This window comes from Dipodomys merriami, unplaced genomic scaffold, assembly GCF_024711535.1.
Source record: "Dipodomys merriami isolate MVZ:Mamm:240054 unplaced genomic scaffold, mDipMer1.0.p SCAF_154, whole genome shotgun sequence".
Classification (NCBI taxonomy): Eukaryota; Metazoa; Chordata; class Mammalia; order Rodentia; family Heteromyidae; genus Dipodomys; species Dipodomys merriami.
This window is the reverse complement of record NW_027202871.1, coordinates 1,828,272-1,850,585: the sequence shown is the minus strand read 5'-3', so window position 1 is coordinate 1,850,585 and position 22,314 is coordinate 1,828,272. Positions and strand designations below refer to the sequence as shown.

General features: G+C 36.4%; 1 protein-coding gene across 1 annotated transcript in view; it reads left to right on the top strand.

The window, feature by feature from the left end:
- Rsrc1 (arginine and serine rich coiled-coil 1) overlaps positions 1 to 22,314 on the top strand; it is a 252,904-nt gene that overhangs the window by 71,350 nt on the left and 159,240 nt on the right. The window contains exon 5 of the mRNA XM_070022829.1: positions 2,724 to 2,897. Coding sequence (XP_069878930.1) covers positions 2,724 to 2,897 — 174 coding nt within the window. The remainder of the gene's footprint in view (positions 1 to 2,723; positions 2,898 to 22,314) is intronic.

Sequence of the window (22,314 nt, the reverse complement as noted above, 5' to 3'; positions counted from 1 at the left end):
TCTATTATACTTCACTTAATTAATTTATAACTGCTTGGGTGCTATCCAGAATTTACTTCTAGATTTAAAAGCACATCTAGTTCCCACTAATGAGAGAAACCATGCAACCTGTGCTTTTCTGGATCTAGCTTATTTCACTTAACATAATCCTTTCCAAGTCTTTCCATTTCCTTATAAATGGTACAGTATCATTCTTTGTGATGGATGAATAGGATTCTATTGTGTGTAGATACCACACTTTCTTGATCTATTCACCTATTGAGGGGCATCTGGGCTGATTCTGTATCTTGGCAATGGTAAATAGTGCTGTAGTGACCATGGTTTGGAGGTGCCTTTAGTGTATTCTTGTTTGTGCTCTATTGGATAAATGCCCAGGAGTGGAATTGCTGGGTCATAGGGTAGTTCTGTTTTAATTTTTTGAGGAACCTCCATACAGCTTTCCAGAGTGGTTGAACAAGTTTACATTCCCACCAACAGTGTAATAGAGTTCTCTTTTGGCCACATCTACACCAGAACCTGCTATTGTTAGTTTTCTTGATAATAGTAGTTTTTTTGTTATTGTTGATGGTGCGTGCCGCCGTGTAGCCTAAGCTCCTCCAACTTGCCATCTTCCCTCCTCAGATTTGCGTTCTGGGACCCCACATGAGCACCACCACTTTATTGGTGTATATTAATTTACAACAGTGTTTGAATGTGTAATAAACTGATCATAGTTACCCTCTTTATTCTTTCTTATCACCACTTTTTTTTACAATTTTTTTCTGTGTTCAAGGCTTACGCTCTCTTTTGAGCCATAGTGCCATTTCCAGCCTTTTCTGAGTAGTTTATTGGAGGTAAGAGTCTCATGGGCTTTCCTGCCTGAGCTGGCTTCAAATCACAATTTTCAAAATCTCAGTCTCCTGAGTAGCTAGGATTACAGGTGTGCACTATTGGTACCCAGCATTTTTTCTTGCAATTTTAGCTTCTATTTTCATATATACATGTAGCATATTCATATTCATCTTCCTGTTACCCTCTTGATCTCTTCCTGATTCCTTCATAAACAATTACACATTTACATTCACGTATATATGTTAAAAACATGCATAATATATTTATGGTCTATATATGTGTATATATATATATGTATTAGATATATTTGGTCTAGAATCCACATATGACAGAAAACAAGCAGTATTTGTCTTTCTGAGTTTGGCTTAGTTTTCTTAAAATGATAACGATTCTGCTTTTTTTTTTTTTTTTTTTTACAAATGAAATAGTTTTGTTATTTATAGCAGAATAATAGTCTATTTTCTATATAAATCCCATTTTCTTTATCCAGTAATGGCCACCAGGACTGACTCTGTAATTTGGCTATTGTGAATTACTCTGGTGCATTCAGCCAGAGATTTGAATTTCATTTTTATAGACATTTTTTGGGTCTTCCTTTGCCCTCTGTTAAAGGAATATCCTGTAACTGACCTGTGGTAAGGTTACACTTGGTCTGTGCTTTGGGGCTTCAAAAATCTGAAGGTTTTCAGTTAGAGGTATAGCTGTTCAGTATGGTACAGACCTGGACTTACTCTCAGAGTAGAGCTGGTAAAATTGACAACTTTCTTGTTATACTTTCCTTCTTCTAGGTGTTGACCCTCTACAAAATCTCCCTGCTTTTGGTCACTTCCCAGTGCCTTCCTGACTTGTTTGGAATAGATGTCTGTAAGCATGTCAGCCTGGTATAGGGTTTTCTTGTTAGAGCTGTAACCAGAATGTGAAATCATAACTTCTTAGCATATAATGTATCCTACCCAATAATAGGATACAGTGAATGGTTGTATTGGAGTAATTATAAATTTTAAAATAGATTGAATAAGAAAGCAGAAATTATAGGGCTAGAGAGAGCTCTGTCTTTACATGCAATACATGGTTCTGATTGGTTATATTATGTGAGGAGATTTGAATAACTAAGACTTAATTTGAACCTTTAAGACTTCTACTTGAAGCCAGGTCAAGTGGCTAACATCTGTAATCTACCTTCTCAAGAGGCTGAAATCTGAGGATCATTGTTACAAAGCCAGCCAAGCAGGAAAGTCTGGGAGACTTTTATCTCCAATTAACCACCAGAAAGCCAGAAGTGGAGCTGTGGCTTAAAGTGGTATAGTGCTAGCCTTGAACAAAAGAACTCAGAGACAGCATTCAGGCCCTTAGTTCAAGCCCCATAGCTGACAAAAAAAAAAAAAGAATGAAAGAAAGAAAGAAAGAAAGAAAGAAAGAAAGAAAGAAAGAAAGAAAGAAAGAAAGAAAGAAAGAAAAAAAGACTTCTACTTGTTGCTAAACATGTCTAGGGTTTTAGTTACTAGGAAGACTGAGGCTAGTGGACCTCTTCAGCCCAGAAATTCAAGACCAACTCGAGCAATGCAATGAGACTATCTCTTAAAAACAAACAAAACCAAATAAACAAACCCTTCCATTTGTAGATGCTTTTGATTGAATTTGAATTTCTTGCACAGTTGTCAGCATGTATCTTCTCATATATCACACACACACACACACACATACACACATACATATATCTCATATATATCATGTATACTGAGAGTACTCAGTCATGAAGAATCATGTTCAGGTACTTGCTTTGCACACCTGATTTCTGAATCTATAACTAAGTATTTCTTTCAAATAAATAAAATGCATATTTACTTTTTAAAACATAACTAACTCCATTTAATAAAATCTGCTTACTGTAGGTCCAGGTCAAGACCTCGTCTGCGTTCCCACAGTCGAAGCAGTGAACGGTCCAGCCATAGAAGGACTCGAAGTCGATCCCGGGACAGAGACCGACGTAAAGGCAGAGACAAAGAGAAGAGAGAAAAGGAGAAGGAAAAAGCCAAGGACAAGGAATTGCACAACATCAAACGTGGGTAAGCTGAAGCAGCTGCAATGCAGTGATGACTGTGTAGTTCATAGCAATATTTGAAGTGTGTTTTGCTTCTGTGAGCATTTTCCTTTCCCAGCCTTGTGGCTGAATTGCCTTAACAGCAGAAGTATCAACATTTACCACATATATATATAATATATATATTATATATATATATATATAAAATATATATGTCTATATATGTGTGTGTTGTATACAAATGTAAATATATGTAAATGTTATGTATACATGTAAGTGTTGATACGTAAATATTTTTATGTCTGTGTGTGGAGCTGTGGTTTGAACTCTGGTCCAGGGCCGTGTGCTTGCTAGGTACACTACAACTAAGCCATGTACCATCTTTTTAGTTTTTAAAAGATCAGCATATGCATTTACCACAGTAATTTTTTTTTTGCCAGTCCTGGGGCTTGAACTCAGGGACTGGGTACTGTCCTTGAGCTTTTTTGCTCAAGACTAGAGTTCTACCACTTGAGCCACAGCACCATTTCTGGCTTTTTCTGTTTATGTGGTACTGAGGAATTGAACCCAGGGCTTCATGCATGGAGGCAAGCACTCTACTACTAAGCCATATTCCCAGCCCTACCACAGTTATTTTTTATATATTTATAATATCTTCCTTTGTTCTAGGAATAATTTTATTCCTTTATTTCATTCACAGAATGTCTTAGAATGTTTTGTTTTTTTGAAGTTTATTTTTCTTGTTATGTAATAATATTTTTTGGCATTTGTTAAAAGTTTAAGGAAGTTTTACTGTGATAATTCAATGAAGAGAGAAACATTTCCTATTCATATAGCATAATTTTTTATTTTAAGTAGCATACATTATTTGTGCAAGGGGAGTTCATTGTGACATTTCACACATGTAAAAATATACTCCAATCAATCTTACCTCCAAGACTCTCCCTTACTCCTGTCTCCTCCTCTTAAAACAATTTCAAAAGCTTTCATTGTTTCATTTTCCTACATGTAAACAAACTACATAGACCATATTCACCCTTATTCACCACAATAACAGAGTTTTGAAATTAAAATCAGACACTTCTTTTTTTTGCTAACCTATTACTGAAAGTCAATTATCAGAAATAAAATTTGTCATGCAGTCTCATAATTGCAGCATGGTATAATGATGAATCTTCTATAGATTATTATGTTTTTAAGAATGTCTTTAAGAATGGCTTTAGCCACAGTCAACTACTATGGAACATTTTTTACGGACTTGAAAAATTAGTTGAGAATGAATATGCAAGTAGCCATCAGTGACATTTTACAGTTTATTCTGAGACTAGAATTTGGATGGATTTGATTTAAATCTGTTTTCACTCATGATTTAGATCACCAGTCAGGAAATTTGGATTTATAGCAGATACTGACTACCGCTTTAGTTTGTTGGTGTCCCCATCCAAATTCATGTGCTACTTCAAGGCAGTGGTGTTGGAGGTGGCACCTTTGAAAAGGAGATTAGGCCATGAGTGGGTTCTTGTCATGGTGGGAGTAAAATTGTTATTTATTGTACAGTGGATTTCTTTTAGAAAAGGATGTGTTTGTCTTCCCCCACCAATTCCTTCTTTTTTCATGTGATAACAAAGAAGGCCCTGGTAGATGCTGGTGCTCAGTCTTTGCCTGCAAGCCTCCAGAATTGTGTTGAGAAAGTTCTATTCATTATAAATTACCAGGACTGTGGTTTTCTGTTAAAACAACACAAATTAGCTGAACATGTACCGGAATTCTTTCTCCTTAATTTGAATGATGTTAGTATTCCTTAGGAGTGTAGGGAGCAGCGTTCCTGAGCATGGCTTCTATTCTGGCCTGCCACTCAAGAAATGCTTTCACTCTCGTTGTTTCTTAGAGGCCTCCAGTAATTGAATCTGCTCTAAGAACTGGACCTAACATTTCTGGAATTCTTTTCTCTCAGATTTGAATTTAAGTTTATACATTCCTCCTCTTCTTTAAATATATATATATTTTGTTATTTCTCTCACATTTGGAAGTAAGTTTATCCATTCCTCCTCCTATTTTCTTTAAATATAATTTTATTGTTATTATTAAAGTGTACAGAAGATTGACATTCCATAAGTCAAGTAATGAGTGCATTTCTTTTTAGGACAATGTCACCTTTCCTTTGCTTTCCCCAGTTTCTCCCTTCCGTCACTGCCCACCAGTTGCACAGTGCGTTTTCCACTTAGTGTATATCGAAAACCATGACTGCATTTGTTCACCCTTTCTCTTTCTTTCTGTGTCCCCTTCACCACTCCTAAAAAGACCAAAAAGAGACCAAAAGTGAAAATAATAACAACCAAACCCATGTTTCTGTTTCCTGGAATTTGTTTCAATAAATAATATTTTAAATGTTAAGAGGAGTTATGCATTTGGATTCCTCCTCTAATTGTAACCTCCTTTAGTCTGACGGTCTGTGAATGCCTATAGTCCTGTATAATTTATTATATCCACTTGTATTTTGGATCTGGCTTCCACATATGAGAGAAAACATGTGCCCTTGGTCTCTCTGAGCTTGGCTTACTTCACTTAATATGTTTTTTTTCTAGGTCCATCCATTTCCCTGCAATTGACATTGTATTCTTTCTAAAGGAGGAGTGAAATTCCATTATGTATAAGTACTATATATATATACATTTTTTTGGGTCCAGTCGTGGGGCCTGAACTCTGGGCCTAGGTGCTGTCCCTCAGCTCTTCAGCTCAAGGCTCTATCACTTGAGCCACAGCGCCACTTCCAGCTTTTTTCTTTTTGCTTATATGGTGCTGAGGAATCGAACCCAGGGCCTCAGGCATGCAAGGCAAGCGCTCTACCACTGAGCCACCTTCCCAGCCCCAAGTACTATATTTTTTTGATCCACTCATCTATTGAATGGCATCTGGGTTGTTTCCACAACTTGGCTATTGTGAATAGTGCAGCTGTGAACATGGCTGTGCAAGTGTCTTTACGGTATTCTGCCTGGTAATGTTCTGGGTAGATGTCGAAGAGTGGTATGGTTGAGTTATAGCATTCCTCATTTTCTTTACGTAAGTTTCTAAACCTTTATACTTTCAAAAAGAGTCAAGAATTGCCCTATGTGTATACGATGTTCTACAAAATAGGCATAGTAACACTTAAAAACCCATATATTTGGGCTAGGAATGTGGTTTAGTGGTAGAGTGCTTGCCTAACATGCATGAGGCCCTGGGTTGGATTCCTTGGTGCCACATACACAAAAGAAATAAATAAGTAAATAAATAAGTTTAATTTTAAAAAGCCCATAAATTTTAGAGTAGTATGTATAAGACAAGGACTGTGGACCATGTAGGATTCATACCTCATAGATACATATTAGTTGTGGCTTTAACTTTGGTGATATTTCAGTTTCTTCAAGTGTAGTTTCATGTACTAAGTTACTGTAGGTAGATAAGTTGATTTTCCCTATCTCTCTTTACTTAGTAGCAGGAGATGTTGGAATTGATTTAGGAAAGCTGGACTCTGAGATTTGACAGCAGTTACATACTTATAAAGGCTGTCATATTTTTCCTTACCTCTTACTTCTTCATGCAGCAGGAAGTCGTTTATGCTAATTTCTCCTTATTTGCATATAGGTTACGAGCTCTGTGGTGCAGAGCATGCTTAGAACTCCTTTTAAGTGTCTGTTTGGATCAAAGCAGAACTGTGTGATAGCTGTTGTCTGACACCAAGCTGTGTGGTGTTGTTTTCATTAAACATTTATCACACTTCCAATGTGACAGCAGGCAACTTTGTGCCAGGAGAACATGTTTTCATGCAAAATTTATTGAAAAAGATGAGACTTTGTAAAGAGATCTTGTTGCCTTTCACTAGTGGCGGAGGGTAAATGTTTGGTTCGAAAGCAGTGTACCTTGAACATGTGTCACCGTGGAATGCAAGGGAAGCTCTATATTGTCAGTTTTGTTAAGCAGGTAAACAAATACCTCTTTCCTACTTTTAAAATGAAAGATTTTACAAGTTTCCTGTGAGTTGATTATCATAACTGTGGCCTATTATAATTTTGGATATTTTATATCAGAATGAAATTTACTACTAGTTTCCAGTGTGTTGCTTTAAGTACTAGTCACTAGGTATTAATCTGATTCAACAGAAACTACCTGCAATTTTTTTCAAAAAGATGAGGTCAGCGGAGGAGGAATTTAATGTAGCACAAAAGAATAGTAGCCAAAGAAGCCAAACTGGGTTTTCATATATTTCTTATTCACTGTAACCATGCATTTTAGTTATCAGAGTCTTCCTAATTGAACTTGATTTGAATTAGGCTTGATTATGTTTGCAGGAAGTTTCAGAATTAGGGATGTGTTAAGAAGTTAGAGGACGGATGTTCCAGCACAATTCCTCAGGTGCACTGTAGAAAATGTTGCAGCCATGTGGGGAGGAGAGTACTCAGTTGTAGCGTGCTGGAAGGAGCCTTGTTTGAGACCCTGTAGAACTACAGAAACTTCAAATTGTGATTCATTGTGTATGGTGATATTTAAGGGTATTTTGTTCAAAAAACAAAACCATGACTCATACAAATATACATGATTATATGCCAAAGGTAATACGTAACAGAATCAGACACATGCTATAAATAGGCTAAAGACTGAAAGGCAGACATACTAGGAAGCCACTAGGAATCTGGACATGCTCCTGTTAGGAGTTGAAATCTGTTTCTTTTTGGGAGAGGGAAATCTGTTAGACCACCATTAGACAAAGTTCATTTGCATACTCATGGAAAATAATTCTTTGACTACTGTCAGTTATGAAGCTTTAAAATATTTCAGAGGAGGAAAGTTAACTAGACAATTCATCTCAAATTGTTTCAATTTTTTCCTGATAAGGCAAGTTTTTTCTTTGCTCCTCTCTCTTTCTCCCTTTCCTTCTCCTCAGCTGTTTCTCCACTCCTTACCCTCCCTTCCTTCAGTCTTATTTTTTAGATTGGGTCTTAACTATGTAGCTTCACTGACCTTGAACTCACCATCCTACTGCCTCAGCCTCTTGAGTGCTCAGATTATAGGCAAAGTCTACCATACCCAGATCTTAGTTATATTCTTTGACCCCTAAGTTTATTCTTGCATTATATTAGGAAATAATAATTTAAAACTATAAATATTACATATTGTATAAGAAGGTAAGTCCTGTGATAGGATCTTCTCTTTTGGGCTATTTGAGATGTTACTCATAGCCTGTTCCTAGAGCACATGTTGAGTAACCCTACAGTTATCTTCCTATCTCTACATAATCTGAATAGAGAGTTTTGTAATTTTGCGATACAAATTACTTTGCATAATAAAGTCAACATCGGGTCATACTAAGTACACAGATGTCGCTTCCGCCTCGACCAGCAAGGAAGACGCGACACCGGACTCTTCTCTCTGCAGTTTATTCAGGACCTTTTAGTAATCTTCTGACCCCAACCCCGGGGAGCAATCCCCACAGCCTTAAGTACCCGCTGGGTAGCCAACCCTGATATGCCACGTGGGAACCGCCAATAGGTTCAGGTGCGCGAAAGCAAGCCAGATTCTTTGCCTTAGCCATATAAGGAGTTGTTTACCACAGAGAGCACTCGCCATCGGGAAGGCGGAGGGCGGAAGCCAGCACCATCTTCCAGGTGCAGCCTCTCGCAGCTCTCTACACACAGATATTTATGAAATGAATAATAAATGATTGTTTTAGTACCTGTTCCTAGATGGTTTTGCTTTCAAACATTTTTAAATGGTGAAATTGAGTTTTTGGTGTTAGGAAGATAGTTACATTTTTGGTACTACTTCATAGTCTGGTTTAAGAGTGCCTGTGTACACACACACATGTCCTCCTAGTCTGGAATAATTTCCCTTTCTGTCAATACTATCAATCAAGTTATAATTTATTTGATTTGGTATCAGTTAATTGGAAAATTGAATACCACTTCTAGGATCCATATTTTAAGTAGTGATTAAAATTCTAGCCCTCATTGGTCATTCTTCATGTCTAACCTAATTTATTCAGGATCTCTACTTTCTTGATTTTGGACATGGTTACAGGACAGACTATCAGACCTGACTGTACTATTCTATAATGATTGTTAACTGAAGGCCTTAGCATTTACCTTCAGTTAGGGTATGTATGGCTCTATAAGCTAAAAAGTCTGAACTGTTGTTAGAAGAATATAGAGGCAAAAACTTGGAGTGCCAGCCAAGTCTTTCCTTACTAAAGGAGAAAGTAGGTCCCTAAAAGCTAATATGTTGCTTATGAATCGCTCATTACAATTCTAGTTTATAACTCACTGTAAAGCACCTTGACTATCCCAGATAGGAATAGTGCTTAGCTAATCTGTTCAGTGTTTCAAATAGTTGCAGTTCACTCAGCTCTCTTATGCCTTCTTCCCAGTTTGGTGATCATTGGACTGGCATCTGTAAAATAAAACAGATTGGATAAACCATGATCGACATGTTGAATAAATCTTGCTCAGTGCAAGAAAAGGTAGGCAGAAAAGATTGCACACAGAGGGCTGGAAAGGTGGCTCAGTGGTAGAGTGCTTGCCTTGCATGCCTGAGGCCCTGGATTCCAATCCTCAGAACCACATATGCAAAAAGAAAAAGCCGGAAGAGGGCGCTGTGGCTCAAGTGGTAGAGCGCTAGCTTTGAGCTGAAGAGCTGAGGGACAGTGCCCAGGCCCAGAGTTCAGGCCCCACAATCGGACCCCCCCCAAAAAAAGATTGCACACAGATATCCACATGATGATTCAGTTTTATATTGTAATGTGATATTCTAGGACAGTTTTTGAATGGCTAATATACATATTGTTAGTCTTCTTTTGAGAAAAATGACATAGCCAGACCACAGGAATAACACATACCTCTTTGGATAGGTATAAGCATGAGACATGCTTCTTTACTAACACAGAGAAAGTTACACATTCTCACTTACTTTGGTGTAAGTGTTGTTAACATATCTTACATTAAAGGGCATAGAAAGTATATCATGAAAGAAAAACTTGAGAAGAGGAAATGAAAAACTTCACATGTTGTTATTGGGGTTAATGCTTTTTATTTAGGGCTAAGGCTATGATTTCTTGGGTTCCGAGATTGCAAGTAACTATAAGAAGCTAGGAACAGATCTCAGCTAAAGAGGAGACCTTCATGGGTATAAACCAAAGTACTTTCTGAGTCAGTATGTGATGATTATTCACAGAGTAGGTGCAGATAGGGAAGCACCATAGTGAGTGCTGCTGTTTTAATTTTTCTGAGCTCTTGCAGGAGGTGTTCTGTGGCAGCCTTTGGCCTCTGTATATGCCAGTTTGTGACAGGCCACCTAAATGTACATCATGAAAAGTGAATTGTTTGTTATGTTGCAGTCTTAGCTTTAAAGAAAGAGAAAAAAAAGGTCATTGTACATTAGGAAAAAAAGGATGCCATTACATTCTGAGAAAATTGTGCACTTTAGTAAGTCAAATGTAAAATTATAACTACTGGTAAATTGAATATACTCAGCAAGAGTGACAAGACAGAAGAAAATCTTTCCATTATTTAAAACAGTCTACACAAGGAATAGCTCTTTGGTATAAATAAATATACATATACAGTTGCTTCATTGGTAAGTAGCCCAATCAAGGGAAATGTCTCTGTCTGTCTGTCTGTCTGTCTGTCTGTCTGTCTGTCTGTCTGTCTGTCTGTCTGTCTATCTATCTATCTATCTTTATCTTCCAGATATAGATTCCAGAGATGTGGGAAAACAGGCTGTTTGTCTTTGAGTTTGTTCATACTGAGTTTTCTGGTTTTTTGATTTTTTTTTAGCTTTCTTGATCATTATTGATCCTCATCAATATGATGGTCTTCAGTTTCAATCTAATTTCCTACAGGTGAATAATTTCATATTTCTTCATGACTGAGTGATATTCCAAGGTGTAGATGTACCTAGGAACATTTTTTTGTTGTTGAATATCTTGGGTAATTCTACAGTTTGGCTCTTATGAGCAGTTGTCATAAACATGAGCATGCATATTTATGTATTTTTTTCAAATATATGTCCAAGAATGGTATGCAAGGTCAAAGGTATACCTATGTTTTAGAAATTTTTAAATTCATTGCATGTAATTTATTTCTCTTCACTCTCACTAAAGTCCTTTACTGTGGAGTTGTTGGCATATGCCTTGGCTTTTCTTAGATTTTGTGTTTCTTCCCTGGGATTTATGTATCTGTGGTCAAGTTTTTGGTTGGTTTAGTTGGGAATTTCTCAAAAATTACTTAAGACAAGGCAGTAGATAGGTTGTCATGCATTTTCTGGTTTCTAGACCATGTGGCATTGTTCAAACTTTCAGTTCCAGTGCTCAAGACGCAGCATGCAGCCCTTTTCTCCACTCAGGTTGTGGAAGCTTGGCTGCAGAACCACAATGTTGAGGTCTGGCAGTCCTGGTGGCTTATTATGAGATGATTATAGAAGTCCTATGCTGTTTTCAGTTACGTAGGGTGGTCATCAGAGGTGATGGGCGATGGAGGTAACTAGTGAATAATAGATGAGTTTGCAGGTCAGGGAAGGGTGGCAGCTATGCTTCCCTCCAAGATCAATGTTTAGTGAGAGAAGTAGAGCAGATCTAGGTAATGTGGTATTGAAGGAAGGGGAAAGAGAAACGAAGACAAGTGTGTACATGTGTGCATGTGGGCACACTTGTAAACCATCAGTGACCTTCCAGCCTTCTAGTTACATGTTAAGAGTATAGGTAGCAAGGAAGGGTTATGGGTGGGGGACACTGAGATAGAGGAAAATACGAGTGAGAGAGCAGTTTTAATTGTCAACAGATGGAAAGAATAGAAGGGGAAGGCAACAGGAAAAAGAAGAAAGTCTGGAAAGGCGGGCTGTTTTATCCTTTCTTTCCCACTAAAGGGACTTGTTGCCTCATTCCCTGTATCAGGTGTGGCTACTGTCAGCACTCAGCCTTCCCAGGGACTTTCATCCATTCCATGCAATGGGCCATCATTGATGTCTGTGCACCGCTGGTCCCTGGCTGAACGTGCTGTGCTGGTGCTTTTGGCTGACAGAAGAGACACAGATGGGTGGTGGTGGTTACTCTTGCCTGGGGATGGGTCCTCTGCTTTGGCCCTGTAGCTCTGGTGCTTCTGTGGACATGGCTTATCAATCAGTGTTGCCTGAAGTTACCTGCACCTATAGGATTCTTTTTGAGTCATAATTAGTTTGTTTTTGTCAATTTCTTAGCTGTGTAAGGAAGTAGGTGTGCAAACAGGTGTATCTTTGATGAAAGGTGTGAAGTACAAAATGTTGCTGTTTAGAGCTTCCCTTCCAGTTGTCATAAGCTAGTTGAATTTTTTGTTTCTTTATTTGTTCTATGAATCAGGATATGTTCTATCTTTCTGTCTGTTCTCTGTGTGTTATCCTTTGGTTGGGTCATTTGTTTCAGAAATGGATTGATGGTACTTTCTATTCTGTCACTTAGTTTTTTTCCCCCATCTATCAGTTCTTAGTTACAAATAGAGATGTCGGAGTCTCTACTTATTTTGTCTCTCTTTCCTTATAGTTCTATCAGTTTTTACTTTAGGTGAGTTATTTATGTATTTTCCACATGTATATTTATATATTTATATATATATATTATATATATATCATATACTCTTGCTGATTTAGCCCTTTCATCTCTGTGTAATTTTATTACTTCAAGTTTCACATTTTTTGTTATTAATATAGCTAACAATGATGTATTTTTGGGAGGGCAATGCTGAGTTTGAATCCAGAGTTGAATGCTTGCTGAGTAGATACCCCTCCAGTCCAATCATGGCTCCAAGCCTATTGTGTTTTCAGTTGTTTTTCAGAAAGAGTCTCATTGTTACCCAAGGCTGGCTTTGAACTGTGATCCTTCTTGCCCCTGGTTCATAGACATGTGACACCATGCTCAGCTCCTTGGTTAAGATTGGGTCTTGCTAACTGTCTCTATCTTAAGAGTAACAGGATGCCTTTGAAGTATTGTAATTTGATGGCTGACATGATCAGATTAGCCTTTTGAAAAGACCCCTCCAGCTGCAGTTTGGAAAACAGCTTGCAGAAGGATAAGGTTGGATGCAAAGAAAATAGATAAATAGTCCAGTAGTAATCTAGGAGAACTGTTGAGTAGTTTGGCTTTGGAGATGGATAGAAGGTGATGAATTTGAGACCTTTATTTATAACATTGATATACATAGAAATATAAATTTGACTTATATGTATACCCTGATATATGATGGGTTTGACTTGGTGAGATGAAGATGGTAAGAATAACGATTTGTTTTCTGGTTTGCATTACTGGAATGATGGTGAAGCTTTTTTATTGGGCTAGAGTTAGATTGAAAGAAGCCATGGTCTGAAGGGAAAGATCATACTTTTACTTGGAACACTGTGGAATGTCCTGTGGAATGTTCAGGAGGGGAGATAAAATAAGAAGAGTTCTGGATTAGAGTTTCAGGTTTTCAGTTCCTTTGGATCTTAACTCTTTAGCTAAAGCCTTCTAAAGGAGGCTACAGTGACCATAGCAGTATTTTCCACATGCAAGATTAAATCTCAGTGACTTGTAGGACCTGACCTCTGGACCCCAGTGAAGATAAATGCGCTGTGCTATGGATTACTTCCCACGTTGATAGAATGTGTCTGGCACCATTGTAGTTTCTAAAGATTTCAAAGATGAATAAAAAAGACGTGGTCTTTGATCTCAAGAAATGTCATCTAGTTCGAGCAAGACACACAAATAATGATACCAGTGTCGTGGGAGTGCTGTGACAGAAAGACATCTTTCTGGTATTAGGGAAGCACTTTAAGTAACAAATTAGCCAGTAAGATTTTCTACAGGTGTTGATACCTAAGCTAGCCAGAAGAGGTGGGAAGGAGAGGAAAATATAAAAGGATAGAGGCAAGTGGCATCCTGGGATGTTTCTCCTTCTTTATTGAGTGAAATTACCATAAATATACAGAGGATTTCTTCTGAAATAAGTGTTTCTTTTCTTTCCCTTTTTGCTTTCCTCTTTCTCCATCTTCTATCTTCTCCCTCCCTTTCTGAGTAGAACATATACTTGTGTAACTGACAATTGAACATCATCTGGAGGCATGTTTACAGTAAAGGCTCTCTGTCACTTCTTTCCTAGTTTCCCTCCAAAAATTCACACACCTACATTTATTAATTTCTTAAATACTCACCTGGGACTTCTGTATTTCTGCATCTAAGATTTAGGATTTCCTTTTGAGATCTTGAATTCATTTTTTTTTTTTAAAGAAGAGCATATAAGAAGAAGTTTTGCAGGAGTTTTGATTGAAGGATGTTAGCTCAGAGAAGCGACACTAAGGAGAATGGATTGGAAAACCAGAGAACATTTAGGAATCTTATGGTAAGTCCTGCTGAGAGAGTGAAGATGAGGCCTTTCGATAGTGCAGGTAAGAAGGCAATGTAAACAATTGGATGTTGATGCCAGGTGGTTTAGAGACTTACTAGCTCATACATGGAGACACTAAAGGGGGAGTTTGTGTGAACTGATTGATTGGCAGGTGGCAGAGCAGATGCAGTACTATGAGGAAAAGAGGTTCATAGAGAAGCTGTGTGTCACTCATTGAGAAGCTCAGATACTCGATTTTAAATTCATCTCTTCCATTTGGTACTGATGTGGTCTTAGCCTCGGTTACTTTATCTCTAAAATGCCATAATACCCAGAATTACTCTATGGGGTTGCCTGAGTGTTAGAGTCAATGCGTATGTAATGGTTTGTATTGGGAAGTCATATGAACCTTTGAAGGGAGTGAAGGTGGGACACTACTAGAGAGGAAGATGGTGAAACTAATTCAGAAAGAACATTAAATACATAGTTATTTTAATGAGTGCTGGTGATGGGCATGGGGATGTCCTTGGGTTCTTTGGGCCCCTGTCTCTTTCTATAGGTAGAAAGTTGCACTGAATGAACACCAAGTTCTGTCTGATGACAAATCTGGACATCTTTGAACTCCAAAACCTTCTAAAGATAGATTTCAGAATAAAAACTATAATTCCTTCAGATGCAATTTAATTTCTTGATTTAGATTCATTGTATCAATACCCTTTACCTTTATACAGTTGGATGTATTGTGTATTTAACTTTATTTTCATGTGATTGCTTTCTTGAATGATTTTGCTATCTTCATCATAAAGGAAACTTTCTTTCTTTTTAATTTTTTTGAAATAATAACCACCTTGTATTTTAAAAAGACTATTGTTTGCCCTGGTCCTTTTAATCTGCCCAGGAGGAATTCAAGCTGAATGATAGGGAGCTGTGAAAATCCAGTTAGTGTGAGCTGTAATCTTTTTACTGGCTTTAAATAGTTAGAGTAGCATGCAGACACCCTGCAGATAACTGAATCAAAACATACAGTAATCACCTTTGCTGTTGTGAAACTTAGTAGAAATCACTAATAACCACTTCTTTCTGAAAACAATTTGGTCTTTATATCAAATAAATTCAGGTTTAGGCATTAAAAGTTGTATTTTACAAGTAGCCAATTGAGTGTTTGTGAAAATCATTGATTTCTGAAAATCTGATATTATCCAATATTTATTATATTCTTTATTACAGAGAAAGGAAAATAGCTTTACAGAAAGAGAATATTTACAATTCTTTAATCTTCCAGTTGTCTTCTACTTCAGATATTGCTAAAGAGAAACACAAATTATTAAGATAATCAAGCTTCTGAGCTGCAGTACAAGACAAGAAAGTATGCTGCTTTTTTTTTTCTTGTGAGAGAAACTGGTTCCATTAAACCCACTTATTGAATTTAGGTAGCAAAATATTCTCTAATAATTGTGTCAAGTGGTATTTTATTTTTCTAGTTTACAGGCTATTTTTTTTAATGTTAAAGTTAGATCTCTTGTCCATTAACTTCTGCCTTAATGATTAGATCCACAGTATGCAGAATGCTGCTGCTGCTTCCTGACTTCATTAGCTTTCCATTTTCTAATACTGCTCTTGACAATATTCTGGTGAAGTTGATAAAATAAAATAAGCTGTTTGTTGAAGCCAGGGTCCTAGTATTGCCGGTATGATTCATGCTGCATTCATAAGTCAGTAGTAACCCTTTATGTTTAGTGTACTATTTGAACAAAAAGCTTGAACTTCTTTGTTTTGAAAGATTCATAGAGGCTTCTTTAGCACAGAGGTTTATAAAGTAGGTGGTTTGCTGGTGCTTATCTCTTGGCCTCAGGCAGTTTTGCAGATTTGAACACGTGTGTCCATCAAACACAGAAGCTCAGTGTTGATCCTGAAGACTGTGGTTACCAGTCCACATTCTCAAGACTTAAAAAATAGTAACACAAGAATCATTAAAAATGCTTAAAAAGTAGACTGGTGTAATAAACTTGATTTTGATCCCTTTTTTTGCTTCCAGTCATTTTCCACATTTGGATGCTTCACATATATTATGTAGAAATATTTTTGAAAGCTTATGTAATATTTCCATGGAAGTTCTTTTTTGTTTGTTTTTTTTTTTAACTGCATTTTTTTTGTCTTTTCTTTTTTGGTACTGGGGATTGAACCCAGGACGTTGCACTTGCTAGGCAAGCGCTTTGCCACTGAGCTACATCCCAGCCCTTTCCATGGAAGTTCTAAAAGCCATTGTTACTTTTCTAGACTGGTAAGTTAAGTCTGTACTTAGATTAATAGTTTGAGGGACAAGCTAATTATGACAGTTTAAAATGATATTCTCATTTGTATACAGGGCCCTGTCCCTCAGCTCTTCAGCTCAAGGCTAGCACTCTACCACTTGAGCCACAGCGCCACTTCAGGCTTTTTCTGCTTATGTGGTGCTGAGGAATCGAACCCAGGGCCTTATGTATGCAAGGCAAGCACTCTACCACTGAGCCACCTTCCCAGCCCTAGACTTTCAGTTTTTGATCACAAAAGTGATAAATATGTGTGCTAATGAATATGTTAATTCAGTTTAATAACTTTATAGTCTATATATGTAAAAAATATTTTATTATACTCCATAAATATACACACACACACACCCAAAGCACGTATGTATTAGATTTTGATGGATATTGCATTCAGTTTATAGATTGCCTTTTGCCAATCCATGAATATGGTAGATCTTTCTATCTCCTGGTATCCTTTTCAGTTTCTTTCTTCAAAGTTTAATAGTTTTCATTGTAGAGATCCTTCACCTTCTTGATTAGGTTTATTTCTAGATTTTTTTTGAGGCTACTACAGTTTGTTATCTAATTTCCCTCTCCATCTGCTCATTGGTATACAGAAAGACAACTGAAATTTTATGGTCTTTTTTTTGCATCCTAATTTACCAAAAGTGTTTATCAACTATAGGAATTGGGGGATAGAGTTATTAGGGTCCTTTAGATATAGGTTCATATCTTCAAATAGGACTAGTTTAGTTTTTTCTTTCCCTGTTTGGATTCCTTTTATGTCTTTCTTTTTTGCCTTTTTTTGCTCTGGGTAGGAATTCCAGTGCTATATTGAATAGAAATGGAGTAAGTAGACATTCTTGTTCCTGTCTTTAAAGGAAATTGTTTATTTTCCTACATTTAGTATGATGTTGGTTGTAGGATTGTTATAAATAATAAATACCCTTTTTATGTTGGTGTATGTTCCTTCTATTCCTCACTTTTCCAGACTTTTATTTCATAAAAGGATGTTGGATTTTTCCAAAGGCTTTTTTTATATTTGCTGATATGATCAGATGATTGTCTTTGATTCTAAATATGTGCTGTATTATGTTTATTAATTTACCTATGTCAAGTATTCCTGGACTGAAACCAACTTGACCATGGTACATGATATTTTAGTTTGAATTTGGTGAGCAAGTATTTTACTAAGGAATTTTCTCTGTTCATCAATGACATTGACTTATAGTTCTCTCTCTTATAGAGTCCCTGTCTGGTTTAGTGATGAGTGTAATGCTGGTTTCATAGAATGAGTTTGGAAGTGGTTTTTCCCTTTCTATTTTATGAAAAAGTTTGAGGAATGTTTTATAAACTATTTAAAGAACTTAAATAATAAAGCATTCTTTTTTAAAATTTTATTTTATTGTAAAGATTCTGTACAGAAGGGCTATAGTTACATGAGCAAGGTAATAAGTACATTTCTTATCAAAACATTCTTCATGGAAAAGTTTGAGGAGTTCTTTAAAGTTCTTGTATAGTTCAACTGTGGCTCCATCAGGATCTGGGTTTTTCTTTGTTGGACAAGTCTTTATTGCTGTTTTATTCTCTTTACTTCTTGTAGATTCATTGAAATAGTTGGTTCAGTTTGGGGGCATTGACTTTATCTAAGAATATATCCATTTCTACTAGACTTTCCAGTTTGTTGGTATAAAGGTTTGCAAAGTAATACATAATAGTGTTGTGGGTTTCAGTTGTATTTGTTGTAATACCCCTTTCCATTCCTAGTTTCATTTATTTGGGTGGCATCTCTAAAGGCTTATTAATTCTGTTTATCTTTTCAAGAACCACCTTTTTGTTTTTGTTGATTTTTTATATAGGTCTTTCATTCTGTCCCTAATATTTATTATTTCTTTCCATCTACTTGTTTTGGATTCAACTCACTCTTGCCTTTCTGAGAACTTGGTGTATATCATTAGGGTATTAATTTGCACTTTCTCTATTTTATTTATATAAACAAAGCATTTATAGCCACATTTTCTTTCAGAACCACTTTTACTGTGTCCAACTAGTTAGGTGAGTTATGTTTTTACTTTTGTTGGATTCTATGGCCTTTTGGATTTCCCATCTTTTTCCATGGCCTACTTACTAATCATTCAGCAATATGTTGTTCAATCTCCATAAATTTGAGTCTTGTCCTTTCTTTTCTTTTCTTTTCTTTTCTTTTCTTTTCTTTTCTTTTCTTTTCTTTTCTTTTCTTTTCTTTTCTTCTCTTTTCTTTTCTTTTCTTTTCTTTGTGTTTTGGTTGTTCACCTTGAATTTTATTCTGTTATAGATTGGTAAGGGTTCAGGAGGTTAGTTCAATTTTCTGAGACTTGCTTTTTCACCTAGAATATGATTTCTTTTGGAGAATGTTCCATAGGCTGCTGAGAAGTGTATGCCTTGTACAGTTTCTGGATGAAATACTTTGTAGGTATTTGTTAGTTCTAATTGGTCTATGGTGCCACTTAACTCTGAGGTTTCTTCTTGAGTTTTTGCTTGGATGATGTATCTATTGATATGGGTGGGGTATTAAAGTCTCCAACTATCATTATTGGAATCTGTGTGAGGTTTTTTTTTTTTTTTTTTTTTTTTTTTTTTGGCTTATGCCACTCAACATAATTTTATTTTCACTTTAGGAGAGTAGAGGAAAAGAGAGCCTTCAATGTTGCCTTATGAGATTACCTTAGGCTCAGTTAGCGCCTCATGGTTCCAGCCTGCAATATCGTAGCCGGAGAAACAATAACGATAACGGATGCCCAACATAAAACTCATTGATTCTGTGCTGACCACAGGCCCGGCCTTAGGCATTAAACCAAACACTTGAAAGCGCCCTTCTGCTCGGTCCAGGTTCCTGCTGATGTTCTTCAAATTCCCACTCGTCCACTTAATGATCTCCAGGCAGATTGAGTGGGTGGCTTTGGGTAGTTCTGGCAGCAAACCCCCTGTGAGCTGGGACTGCAGGAACCCCCTGCTATGGCCTTGCTTCAGAGCTCATCTGTGTGAGTTTTTAAGTCCAACAGCATTTGTTTATCCAAGTTGCTGGGTATTCTGGCATGTAGTACATTAAGAATTATTATGTCTCTGATGAAGAGTTTCCTTTAATATTGATTTTGTTTATCTCCTGACTAATTTTTATTTTATATCTACTTTGTCAGATATGGATATCAGTAACTATGCCTGTTTGGGGGGGTCCATTTGCTTGGAAGACTTTTTATTTTACATTTCACCCTAAGACAATTTCTCTTTGTGTCAGATAAATGTAAACAACAGCTAGTTGGGCTTTGCCTTTTATTCAACTCAACACTCTATGTCTTGGTTGGATGATGAATCCATTTTTATTAGGTGTTAGAACTGAGACGTATGTAGCAATTCCTGCAATTCCCCCCAAAATTTTAGTTTTTTTGTCCCTTACTATATTCCTGTGTTTATCTACTCATCCAATGGGTTATGTTTTCTGTTCCTCTTTTCATGTTCATGATTATTTTCTGTATAAAGAAGTTTTTGTTTTTCTTTTGTAGTGTTGATTTAGTGACAATGTATTTTTAAACTTTTTTTAGCCATGGATTTTTTTCATTTGCTTTTTAGTTATGAGTTAAAGCTTTATTGGTAGAATATTTGGGGTTGGCATTTGTTTAATTTCATACCTTCCTTGCCTTTGTGGTTTCTGTTGAGAAGTCTGCTGTTATTCTGATAGATTATCTCGTGTGAATGATCGGCCTTTTCTCAGTCTTCTGCTTTCTGTATTCAATGCTTTAACTGTAATATATAATGGATCTGTTCTTTTGAGATGTGATCTGTTTTGTGTTTTAAAACCTTGTTGTACCTGAACATTTTCTCTTTTTCAGGGAGGTTTTCTGATATTACTTTGTTGACTAGATTTCCTATGCTTTTTAGATATACTCTTCTTCTTCTTCAACACCTGTAAGACATAAATTTGGCCTTTTAACAGTCCTGAGGTTCTTGCAATTTCTTTGCTTTTTTCCCCCCTATGTTTTGTCTTACCTCTACTCTATATATTCTTCTTCAAGCCTAGAAATTATGTCTTCTATATCATCTACTCTGTTTGAGAGGTTATACAGTTTATTTTTCACCATACACCTTCAGATTGATGAATTTTCAGGATTCCTACCTCTTTATGGAGATTCTTTTTGTGCTTTGCATAGACTTACATTATTAATTTGTTTATATGTCCTTTGGTCTTTTTATTTAGCAGTATCCCCTTTGAACTCATTAAGCTCCTTTATTTTCATTCACTTGGAATTCAATTTGCTTTTATCTGTGTTCTCTTTGAATTCCTTTATTTCTTTGTGCATATTCTTTGGGTTTGTGTAGTTGTTTGTAAGTCCTCTTTCATTTTGATGGACATTCTTAACAACAGTTCTTTTGAGTTCAATGTTTAGGGTTTACTCCACTTCATTGTCACTTTGATCTTTTTGTATAATTGATACTTTATGGAAGTGTATTTCCCTGCTTTCTCTTATATTTTGTGATTCTGTGTTGGGCTTTAGTTGTTTGAGGATGTTCTGTGGAAATCTTCCTGATGAGTTATTCTCTGTTATTCTCACTGGACTTTATCTCAGGTAGGTTAATGAATCGTTTCATTCCCCTGGTTTAGGGATGTATATCAGCTCTATTAACTTTCTCCAATTCAAAACACAATGAAATATGTACCTATAGTAGAATACCATTGGTGGCATTTTCTACACATCTAGTCCCCTTGTATGTATTGGTGGCTAGGTTTTTTATACAGTAGTGTAAGTGTTTGAACTAAGTTATCAAGAGCCAGGAAGATGAGGGAGGCGATATGGGGAAAAGAGGGTGCTGAGACAAGGAATGGGGTATTGTGGGTGCCGATATGTAATAGGCTCAGTGTGGGCATATAGTTCACTTGTGTATAGGGTTGGTTTGTCAGGAGTTAGACATAAGTAGAGAAGATGAGTAAGTTCTAAGTTGAGGTAAGGGTGACAAAGTATGAGTTACCAAAAACCAAGAATTCAGTACATTGAGTGATATACAAGTGCATACATGTATATTAACTATAATATGGTGGCTTCAGGGGAGAATTCCTTTGAAGTATATAATTCCTTATAAATGCAAGTCAAAGTTCAGCAAAATGAACAGTAGTTGAAAGGGGTGTGGTGGGGTAAAGGGGAAAGAGAAGAGTGTAGAATGCAGTCAAGATTTCAAAATTAAGTGAGGGAAGGGATGAGTAGGAGAACGGTGAGTTAAATTGATCAAGGTTCATTGTAATTTTTTACAAACTGCTTTGTCAAATGGCAACTTCTTTGTACAACTACTTAATTTTAAAAAATGTTTAAAAAGTCAAGCAGTCAACCCAAATAAAGAAAAAGCACAAAACAAAACAAAATCTTCTCAAAAGAAAACAAACTAAAACAATGGCAGAAAAAATGGTCCTCATATAGTCAGTTTTCAGTACTGGCGGACGAGATCATTTGTTGCAAGGGCTCAACTCTCTCTTCAGTATGGTCTGTCCTTCCAATGTCATATCAATGTTTTCTCCTCATTGTGGATACTAAATAAAGTAGGTGAAGAGACCAAGTGAAAGTGAGAAAGTTAAACAAATTTCTATCAGTTTACTTTGAATTATTTTAGTTAAAAAATTTATTCAGTATACAGCTGTCTTGTTAGTCCTATTTAGAATCTTTCTAAAAAGTGTTGCAAAATAAAATCTTAGTTTTTTTTAATAAAGAGATTTAATATTTTATTCTTTTACTCATGTTTTTTTGTTTTGTTGTCTATTCCTGTTGAATTTATTAGT